Source organism: Phyllostomus discolor, chromosome 13 (genome assembly GCF_004126475.2).
Source record: "Phyllostomus discolor isolate MPI-MPIP mPhyDis1 chromosome 13, mPhyDis1.pri.v3, whole genome shotgun sequence".
In the NCBI taxonomy this organism is placed as follows: Eukaryota; Metazoa; Chordata; class Mammalia; order Chiroptera; family Phyllostomidae; genus Phyllostomus; species Phyllostomus discolor.
The window spans coordinates 51,048,683-51,059,271 of record NC_040915.2 but is presented as its reverse complement, the minus strand read 5'-3'; the positions used below and the strand labels follow the sequence as shown (position 1 = coordinate 51,059,271).

General features: G+C 52.5%; 1 protein-coding gene across 1 annotated transcript; it reads right to left on the bottom strand.

Moving 5' to 3' along the window:
- Positions 1-750: 750 nt before the first annotated feature.
- Positions 751-10,040, bottom strand: PRKAB1 (protein kinase AMP-activated non-catalytic subunit beta 1). Its single transcript, XM_028527731.2, has 7 exons — positions 9,593-10,040; positions 7,188-7,351; positions 5,985-6,078; positions 5,590-5,704; positions 3,438-3,571; positions 2,317-2,385; positions 751-2,095 (listed from the first exon to the last, which is right to left on the bottom strand). Exons 1-7 carry the CDS (start codon positions 9,749-9,751, stop codon positions 2,018-2,020), a joined length of 813 nt encoding a protein of 270 aa, XP_028383532.1. The 5' UTR covers positions 9,752-10,040; the 3' UTR covers positions 751-2,017.
- Between the last annotated feature and the right edge of the window lie 549 nt (positions 10,041-10,589).

The following is a 10,589-nucleotide window of genomic DNA, read 5'->3' as shown; positions in this document are numbered from 1 at the left end:
AATATACCTTCTGTTTTTGAAGTTAGCTGTGTATTTTCAATTGTGTTTTTAAGAACACATATAGTTTTGGAAAGAGGATTTTTACATATTTCCTTATTCTACTTTTCAGTCCTTATAGTTCTGAAAATCTAGGGTTCTCACATTGCTGGCATTTTTAGGGTGAGACAGCGAGTTACCCAGCTAGGAATACTTTCTAAGATGCTCTCCATCTCCAGGGGACCAGACGTCCCAGAAATCCCCTTTCTCTGAAATTCACTTAAAATGTTTCCTGATGCCTGGGAAGAAAGCCTTGTTAAAGGGATACCTATAACCTCGCATCTTTTTGGGAGAAGGGACAGAGCCCCGTTTAGCTGGCGAGAATAGCTGATTCCAGACTGTCCTGGTGGCGTCCACGCAAGTGTCACGATCTCAGGCATCCCAGACTTCCTCACGGTGTGTGATGATGAGCAAGAGGAAGCAAAACCTCTGACCTGGGGGTGCCGTCTAGCTGCCTAAATCAGCAGCATTCACGGCTACCTCTCCTGCGCTTCCCCTTGTGACTGAGCTGTTCAAAGGGGCTCGATTTTCCAGGCCCACTAACAGCCTTTCAAACTGTGTGTGAGGAAGCAGCAGCCCCTCCCCAGCACGGTACCATTTGCACCGTGTGCCGAGACAGAAAAACAACTGAAAAGCATGTTAATTGAATAAACCTCTGGAAGAATTCCAGTCTTTTCCAAACAACTGAAATAATAAAAAAAAGAAATCAAAGCTTTCTCTAAGTACATGTCTCATTATCTTTAAAAAGCTTTATTGAAACCTGTATGTCAAGTCGATAACAATTCAGTGTTTTGAAAACAGTAGCAAAAAAAGAGTATCCCGGATTCGGGTTTACCAAACAAGGACCGGAAACCAGAAAGCTTGTTCCTCCATCTCCCGGCAGGAATGGAGGGTGCAATGACAGCTTCTCTCGACTTGGGGACAGGAACCTGTGCTAACGGGAACAGCTGTGGCATCTCCATGGAAACCAAGCCGAGCGTAGAGGTTTGCTTTGGTCCAAAGGACGTCTTCCTGACAGAAATTTAGAAGGCTGCTGTCGGGTTCTAAGTTCCTTGCGGAATAAACAGCAGCAGCTGCTACGGCCTTCTCTGCCAGGCGCGGGCAGAGGTCCTGGGCAAGGCGGCACAGGCTGGGTCTCCAGAGTTTTCACGGTAACACTGCCACCCCGTTCCGGTAAGAAAAAGCTGGCCGACCTCCCAGCTAACTGTGGTCGGTCCTCAGGAACACCCAGCTTAATGGAGAAGTCCGGCAGCAGGTTCCCGAAGTCTGCTCTGAGAACAGGTTATTGCTGAGCAGTCTGTTCACATGATCTGTGTTCTAGTTGGGACGAGTAGAAAATTACCTAGGGCTGCAGAGTCAGCCAGCTCTGGTTAAAAACAAAGCAAAACTTAGTGTACATAAGCGTAAATAACAATTGTAAAACTTCCCCTGGGACTCAGGCTCTAATTTCTACAGAAAGTCCACCTCGCTGGAGCAGAGAATGGGCGACAGAACGGCTGACTTCAAAGGACAGACAGCACCAACGCTGTACCTGTCAGTGCCACAGCCAGGCCTCAACAGGGACACGCTGGTGGCCTTAAACACAGACATACAATTAGAAACTGTGTGGCCTTGATCCTGCTTCCCAGACTTTTGCTACCAAAGAGGCTAGTGTTTGTTTTTGGCTTTAGGAAAATCTCTGCGGCCAGTTCGGCGGACGTGTACTTGAGCTGCACCCGTCACGCCCCGCGGTGCGGCTGCAGGCCGCCTGCCCCTCGCTCCGCCCTCGGCCGCCGTGTGCTGAGCTGACGACTACAGACCGAGGTGCTCCAGGAGCTGCTGGACCTGGAGCAGACCTGCGGGAAGGACTAGGGCGGGTGAGAAATGGCTTCTAGAGAGTGTGAGATGGAGAATTTACAGTCCATTCCCTCCGGCGGGAGGCACGCATGCACCCAGCTGGTGGTGCACTGCTCCCTGGGGCCCGCCGCTGGCTCCCAGCACCTCATATGGGCTTGTACAACAAGGTGGTGACGTACTTCTTCTTGTACCGGTGGGTCGCGCTGAGCACCATCACTCCATCCTGAGACAGAGGGCGGAAATGACCAAATGACCAGGGACTCCCACTTTGGAGTGCGTGAGAATCACCAAGGGAGCTTAACAAATACAGTTTCCTGGGCTCGCCTGCAGGGCTGCAGCTGCAGCACCTTTAGATGGGAACTCCAGGCCACTCTGTGGCTAGGGGGCCTTGGAACATGTTTGGAGAATCCCAGCCCCTAGAGCAACAAACGCATCACTCATTACCTTGATGGAGAGCGCATACAGGTGATTCAGCATGACGTGGTTGGGCTCCGGAAGCAAGGCTGGATCACACTGTGAGGGGAGAGAAGCAGACCTGAGGATTTAGGGTTTGCAAATCAGGAAGACCTCCCCCTTTATCTCATAGCACTGGGTAGTAAAGGAAAGGTGGTGGCCCCTCGTGTCCCTTCTTCCTAAGCCAGGCCGCGCAAGGGCCCGTCCACCGTGACCGGGGAGGCGAGGGGGTCAGGCCTCATGCTCCCACTGAGGGGAGCCCCTGAGTGCGCGCTGGGCTCACTGGTGTGCGTCTCTGGCCAGGCTTCAACTCGGCCTCTATCTACAAGGTGTGGCCCCTGGCTCTGGCCTCTCACTGGAGGGGCAGGAAGAAAGGGCTGTCCAACGAGTGCCTCTGCAGAGACAGCAGGAGGACGCGTGCTCTACCGAACACGCCTGCGCGGTGGGCTGCAAACGCCTGTCTGTGGGGCTCAGACGGGGGGTCTGGAGGAGGATGTGGATGACCGGGGGAGGGGGCACTACTACTCCACAGAGGCTCACACAGGCCTGGCACTTAATGTTGCCACGCCTTCCAACTTTTTAAGAAACTGGAAATTTTTTTCTTTCAATGCACCACCCCCCAACTTTACAAATGCTAACTCAGGAGAGAAGAGGCGTGGGGCAGAAGCTGTCTTGGCCGTCGGGCCAGACGCGAGCCCGGACGCTCCAGGAGTGCCCCACCCCACTTCCTGCAAACAACACGAACCTCCCAGAGCCGGTGTGTTACCCAGACACCCCAACTTTTGATCCAAGAGCAAGCATGCTTCTGAAAGCAGTTTGGTGACTAAAACAAGGTTCTAAAATTGGGGGGGCCAAACGAGGAATTCCATTACATAGATTACCGAGAAGGGGCAATTTATATATTTTGCCATGAAAGTTTAAAGGAGTGGGACTTGGGCCGAGGCAGGAGTGAAATGCAAGGAAGAAAAGCCCAGGCCGGCTCTGTTGGACGGGGAGGCAGCACCCACACTCGAGAACAACTTGCTAGAAGCCCGTTACCAGGGCAGAGGCGGACCCAGCAATTGGCACCGACGGGTGACGCTGCGCTTTCTCACCAGCGGCCGTGTACTCACAGAGATGCCCGTGTCCTTGTTCAGGATGACCTGGAGCAGGTGTGGGGGGAGAATGGGCGGCGCTTTAAACCGTTCCTCTGGTTTGGAGACGTAGGGCTCCTGGTGGTAGGGTCCAGGCGGGGAACTGGACAGCTCTGTGGGAGACGGGGACCCGGCATTTACTTTGAAAATCAGGAGGTGAGGAGCAGTCTCATTTAATCTGCAGCACAGTCTAGTGCTGCTTGGCTCTTGTTCCCTCGATAGAGATACTCTCTTGAAGGACACACAGGCCCCGGTGGGGGGGGGGGGGGGAGAGAGCGGAGGCAGTGAGAAAACCCTCCTGGAACTTGGGCGACTGGCAGAAAACTCAGCAGTGAACTTGAGTCCACGGCAGCAGCCAGCAGCTGTGGCGAAGCCAGGGGGCCCGGGCCAGACTAATAAGGAAGCTGTTTATAACAATAACCGAGTGGGACATGCCGCGCGGAGGAATGCTGCTTCTCGCTCCGGGCTGGGCTGGCTGATGCTGCAAAGAAGCTCAAGGCATCAAGTGAGGCTCACGCGGCTGAGCCCAAGTTATGGGCACCACCAGCCAGAACAAAACAGAAGATGAGGCGGCCCGTTTACACAGAGGCAGTGGTGAAAACAGGTTACATGAGGCACCGGCACATTTCAAAACAAAACCGAAAACCCGATCTATAAAAGCACGTGACTCTATCACTCTCAGGTTCCTTTCAAACTCCTGCTCGGGCATCTCCAGTATAGAGATGTGTTAGTAGCTTTGGAAGCGTGGCACTTCCCGAGGTGGGAAGCAGCTCACTCAGTGGCTCACTGGCCAGCCGGAAGGGACTGAGAGGCCATTCACAGGACGCTTGATATGGGGCTGGTCACCGGATCCTTGGGCTGGCTGGGACGAACTTGACACGGCTGGCTGCGGCCGGCTCCGTCACCGTCACTCCCTAGGGAACAGGCTCCCTCCACACGCCCCAACCACACCACAGCGGGAAACTGAGAGAAGCGTTCAGTGCGGAAAACGGACCACCGGGGCAGACGCAGATGTAAGGAAGTGTCTACACAGGAGAAGGCTACAGAGAGCCGAAGTGGGCTTGCCAGCAGCATGGCTCAAAATTACATTTACCAGTAAGTAGGGGATGTTTGGGCAGTTTCCACCTATCTGAAAAAGAAGGAAATGGTTTCTTTAAAAGATCTGGTAGCGAGACAGACAGAAGAACGTGATGTTCAGACTTCCAGTTCCTACTCAACGATGATCCAGAAAGCCCACCCCAGTCAGTCCCCGACTGTCATTTCTAAGCTGACAAGAACAAGAGGTCCTGGAGCCAGGACCGCCAGGCTGGGCCAGGGGACAATGAAGAGTCATCTTATGGACTGAACTGAACCCACTTTCTCAGACTGGCAGGCACAGTCTGGGGAACCCTTTCACTGCCGCCCACAGGGCCCAGGAAGGGCCTGACCCTCTGCAAGAACGGCCGAAACCCGGCAGGGCAGCCGCCGCTGACACTTCAGATGACGACACCTCCTCCCCCGAACGGCACGCATTACGTTTCCTGGTGGTTTCTTCCCGTGCGTTTGGATGGAAAGCAACTGATTCCAAGGTCTATGACTGGGTGACTCTGGAGAGACGGGAAAGTCTTACCAGTCTGTACCGAGGAGGTTGGGCTGTGTTGCCTATTTCCCGTGGTGAGGCTCCTTCTCCCCTGACAAGGTGCTAATGTACCACACAAGTGACGGCCAAGGTCATGGAGGTGTCCATTTATCACCTGTCAGGCCGAAACTCTCCAGGTACCCGGGTCAGCTGGCAGGCTTCCCAGCACTAGCTCGTAACTGACCCAAGGAAGCAGCCCCGGGCCTCCTGGGCCCGGCCCCTGGCACGAGACCAAGCTCTGGTTCTGTTTCAAGGGTCTGCCCTCCGTGGCCAAGCAGACCTACTGAGTCCTGGACATGCCCCCACCCCCAAATGGTATAATGCTCCCTTGGGGCCAGATTTCAACAACCTGACCCCACAGAATTAGGAATTCGTTTTGTGGCTCTTCGGGGAGCTATAAACGTCCACCCAACGTGGCAGCTTGAGTCTAGGAGTGAGAGGAGAGAGAAACAGTATTTCCAGCCTGCACAGCCCCACCGGCACACACGTGGTATAAAATGACCGTGTTCATACCAGACACATCGGAGCACTTCTGGGAATCCACCATTAAGGCATCAAACACTTCAAAGTCAGTTTTCTTCACTTGAATGATGTTGTTGACTGTGCCAAGCTGGCTGGTTACCACGGGCTGGGAAGAGACAGACAGGCAGAAATCATAACACAGAAAGTCTCTGTGGTTGCTCGTTAGAGGATTCAGAATTCCTAGCTGGAAGGGCCCGGCTCCCGGCTAGCCAACCTGCTCCTCCTGGTCAAGTACGCCAACAGTCTGATAACCAGCACCGTTTTCCCCTAGCTCAGCCACACACAGGGACTTCTACCAGCGGGACAAAGGGACCTGGCAACGATCTGTAAGGGACTGTTTGCACTGTGTCTCAGTCGGAGGGCAAAGGGCAGGAGGAGGAGGGTACCTCAGAAGGGTCGTGTGTCCACTGGCCATCCACAAAGAACTTGTACTGATGCTCTCCTTCCGGCAGGTCCAGGATGGCTACGAAGTTATTGTGGCTGGGAGGGACAGGAAGCAGAGGTTTTCAGCTGGGTGGGATGCCCTCTCAGCTTACTTACAAAACCAGCCATAGCACAGAACAAAACCTTCCCACGTAAGCTGCACAAGTATAAGCATTTTTAAGCAATTCAAGTGATCTTAATTTACGAAATGGACAAGGAAGCAGGAATGCAACATTTTCTTGCAAATGCCCTTTACTCAAAAGGTCAGCTAACAGGCATCTGCCCTTCTCCACTTGCAGATAAACACCTGGCAGGCTCATGCCAGGGAGGGCGGCCACCAACAGCCCGCTGCCAGGCCCTCCTCTGTGTCAGCCTGCCCTGAGCATGGCGGGGGATCAGTTTAACAGGATGCACAACGAATAGTTCTCTGAACAAACGTAACTGCTAAAAAGGTTCCAGAAAACCTCTTGCATTTGACTGTTTTGTTCCTCTGACTTGAAGTGACTTGTAACTGTGCCCAGCGGCCATCCCCTGCACCAGCATTACCCCAAAAGAGCGGGTGGCCTCCTGACAGCACTCAGGCCTGGCCTAGAGAGGGTGCTTTTTCACCGACACTTGGAGACAGGAGTCCACGCTAGGGTTCCTGATGGACTACTTTTCTGTGTGTTGTTCATGATGCCTACACAACATGTTGCCTTTCAGGGAAAAGTAATACACAGAGAGCCAAAGTCAGAAGGGACCTCAGAGGTCGTCCGATCCAACACTCGCTCCTTTCAGACAGGAATTCTGAGGCTCCTGTGTTAATGACAGATTAGCTCAGCCACTGTGGACTCGAATCCTGGTCTTGCAGGTTGCTAGCTGGGTGCTTTCTCTACAGCACTAAGGAACAGATTTCCTTTTCTGAAGGAGAAGTCCTGCCTGAACACACACACACGGCTGAATCTCTGCAATGGAAGATGCCTGCAATAGAAATACTCATAACCAACCGTGTTCCAAACCCAGAGACTACGCAGGTGAGAGAAGTGACCCCTATGAGTTATTAAGCAAGAGTGTTTTTCTACTCAGCGTCTGTGTTATGAAAACGTCCCTTTCTCTTCACCCAGAGAGCATTCAGGAACGAGCATCCCGGGGTTGAGACAACGCGTGCATACTCCCAGGCAAGTTACCTTCTCGTGAGCGGAAGTTTACTCCAGTTGTTGAAGGACCCGGATAAGTACACTTCCTTTCCACCCCCTGTCCACCGAAACACGGTCGGCCGAGCCTGGGCGGGCGCTTTGTCGTTCACTTCCAGGTCGTGCTGCCAGGCCAGGAACTCCTCCTTCTCTGGAGCCTGGAAACAGAGCGGTTCACTCAGGGGCAGGAAGGCATCAGGGAGCTCCCTACAGACTCAGTTACCCTCAGGCTGACAATTCATTCTGAAGAGGCAGCTGTTACTGCCTAGGTTCACACTCAGGCCCAGTAACTCACTAGTTGTGTGTCATTTTCCCCACCAGCAACTCGGAGATAGTAAAAATAACAATTTCAGATCGCTGTGAAGTGAGAAAGGCCAAGTAAAATGTTCTTTAGAGTGTCCTGACACACAGCAAGTGCTTAAAAATGACTAGCCACCATTAGTGCTATTGTTAAAGAGGGCGACATTAGCGTTCCAGGAGAGATGATAAAGCTCGCTTGGAAGAAGGCTGGAAGGTAATTCAAGATTAGCTTAATAAAGGTCATCTACCCTCCCTTAATTAAGATTTTGAAGTACATGAAAATACATTAGGACAACTCCAGAGCCGTGAAACTGAACACTGGCAAATCCGGATTCTGAGGAAGAGAAAAAACTGCATTCACTGAGCGCCTCCCAGACACTGGGGAGAAACGGCCGAGACAGAGCGGCCCTCAGGAGGGTCCACAGCACCTGCTAGTGAGGGGAGCGATGGTCTGACTGGGGTGTTCTGGAGAGAAACAGGAGAAACGGACATTTCCAGTCCTGGGGGAACTGTGTGTGGCTTTAGATCTGTTACAGTTTCCCCAGTCAGAGGCCAAAGACTGAACAAGCCGGAGGTCCAGCCTGGGAGGGAGTGACCCTGAAAGGAGTGGAATGGGCCTTTCGAGTGCTAACATGAGCGCTTGTGAGAAGATGCCTGCATTCCTGGAGCTTAGCAAGACCTGCGTGCTGAAGAACAGGCTGGAGACGGATCCGCTGGGGACGTGATGACGTGATGACTCACCGCAGCCAGAAGGGCAAATTACTGTGGTTGAAAGAATCCATGACCTTTTTTTTTTTTTTTAATCTGGGGCAATCCAGTGTATCTGCTACCTCATTTCAGTAACCTCTGAGAAAATTAAAATAGACACCATTTAAAATCACTTCCCACAGGTCATCTGTGTAAGCTACACATTTCTTTTAGAAGCTCTGGAATGGGAGCAGAACAAATACTTCTTGAAGAAAGTTGTTTGATTCTCCCAATGTCTAAAAACAGCCACCCTCGGGGCCAAAATGATTACCAGGGGAAGGAATGTCAAGTTGTTGGAGAACCAGGATTTCAAAGTTCACTTTGCACACAGCTTCTTAGGAATTCAAAAGATTCAGAAAACAAGTTCAAATCACAGGATCTAAGGCCAAGTAAAAGCAGATTCTTCAAAGGCAAGATCCAAGTGAGAATGTAAGGTAATAACTCGATCACCCAGCCCAACATCTGAGAAAAAATGCGAATAAAGTTGGAACGAGTTCCAAGTGAGTGAGATCACCCAATGGCCGGTGATGAGTAACATACAGGTAGGTGAGCGCTCCCAGGGGAATGTGGGCCTGAGATGGGTGGCCAGGCGTCCTCACTGCCCCTAAGCTAAGGAGTCAAGAATCATTTTCAGACTTTTTGATAAATTCAAGCAGACTGCAAAAGGAAGCCCACATATGGTCTGCAAAAATGTTTGCTTTAGCTTGTTTAACATATGAAGTCCTATTCAAACACCAGGAGAGAAGCTGATTTGCAACTCTCAGACCAACATGTCACTCACCCACCCACCCGCAGAAGTGGACTTACTTTTCTCCACCCCCTCTCAGCAGGCAGGGTGAACCAAAAGTTTTAGGGGGGCACCAAACACCTCTAGCAACTGCTGTCAGCTGTTCAACTCAACTTACTTGTGTTGCTTTGGTTTATTTCCAAACTGAGCAATAAACTCAAAACCAACTACAAAAACTGCCAGTCTTCCTAAAGGGGAGCGAAGATTTTTCAAAGTGAAATTAATTAGTATACCTAGGAGAAAAAGCAGAGACTGGAGTTCAGTTACTGCTAGCTCCACGATCTTAATTAAGAAGTTGAAACTCTGTCCCAGAGCCGCTTTCTCCTTAATGATGTTAAATGAAGTGAGTTCCTCCTCCCTCGGGATGACTTTCTCATATCGGTAATTAGACACTGGTTCCTGGACTGCTAAGAGGGATCTTACAAAGCCACAGGGCTTTTAAATCAAGAGGGTGAAGTATCACCTCCCTCCCACTTCTGATGATGAGTTTTAGAGGCGTTGTGGCGGGGCGCCTAGTAGACCTCAACATCAGTCAATGGAATCGGATCCCCCCACCTCCCCTCACCTTGATTTCCTCGGAGTGGAAGAGGTCGGCGTCCTCCGGGCTGTCCATCAGGATCTTGGGCCTGTCCCCATCTTTGGTGCCCCCCGAGCTATCCCTTCTGGGCGTCTTCTGACCGCCCTGTCGCTCCAGCGTGGAGCGCTCGCTACTCGTGTTGCCCATGGCGGGGCTTGAGGGGACACGGGGAAGCTGGACGGGCCGGGCTTCACTCCAAGGAAGGGACAGGGGACTTCCGGAATCAGGGGAGAATCACAGGACCCAGGTAAAGAGTTGGAGCACCGGGTACCGCACCCCTCAGGCTAGGGTTCCGGGCAAGAATCCGGTTTGAGCCAGGTCAGCAGGAGGGGCGAGGTTTCACGCTCCCGCCTTCCCCGCCCAAGCAGCAGCTGCGCGAACCCAAGCAGCGCAAGACGATCCGACCCACTCCCGACCACTCCCCCCACCTCTAAGCCACTTCCGCTTCCGGGGCTTCTGCAAGTTGGCGGGGTCTACTGGGTGAGGAAGGCTGGGGCCCACGGAGCTTGCGAGGCTAACTGTTCCTTACTTCCGCTTCCGGTAGGGATTGGCTTGGTCGCAGGGTCCCTGAGGCGGTCTTCGTGAGCTCCAGAGTGCGCAGTCGCAGTGGACTGTTCCGGGCGGCCCTGCACGAGGTTGCGGAAGGCCGGCAGGAGGCGCAGCAGCGCGTTAGCCGTCTGGGGGGCTCTCCCTGTTTTAGGGGTGAGTGTTGCCATTAGGTATTTGGGATATGTTTAACACTTCCACTTTCTACACACTACAGCCACGGGGCTCGTTCTACACGGCGAATTTAATTAAGAGACTCTTCTTCCAAAATCCCTGTCATGCACTAACTCGCACGCCTTTGAGTGCCTCAGGATCACCTCGAGTGCTTGTTGAAAATGCAGATTCTCGGGCCCTAGTCCCCAGAAACTAGGATTCCTCGAAGCTCTGGAGCGGAGTGTGCACTTAATACATACCATAAAATTTCTGGAAATTTCTCACA

Excerpts from the sequence above, each read along its gene's own strand:
- PRKAB1 (XM_028527731.2), bottom strand. The coding sequence starts at position 9,751 with ATGGGCAACACGAGTAGCGAGCGCTCCACGCTGGAGCGACAGGGCGGT. Across the intron at positions 6,079-7,187 it reads AAACTTCCGCTCACGAGAAG|CCACAATAACTTCGTAGCCA; the intron begins GTAACTTGCCTG and ends TGTCCCTCCCAG. Across the intron at positions 2,096-2,316 it reads TGTATGCGCTCTCCATCAAG|GATGGAGTGATGGTGCTCAG; the intron begins GTAATGAGTGAT and ends CCTCTGTCTCAG.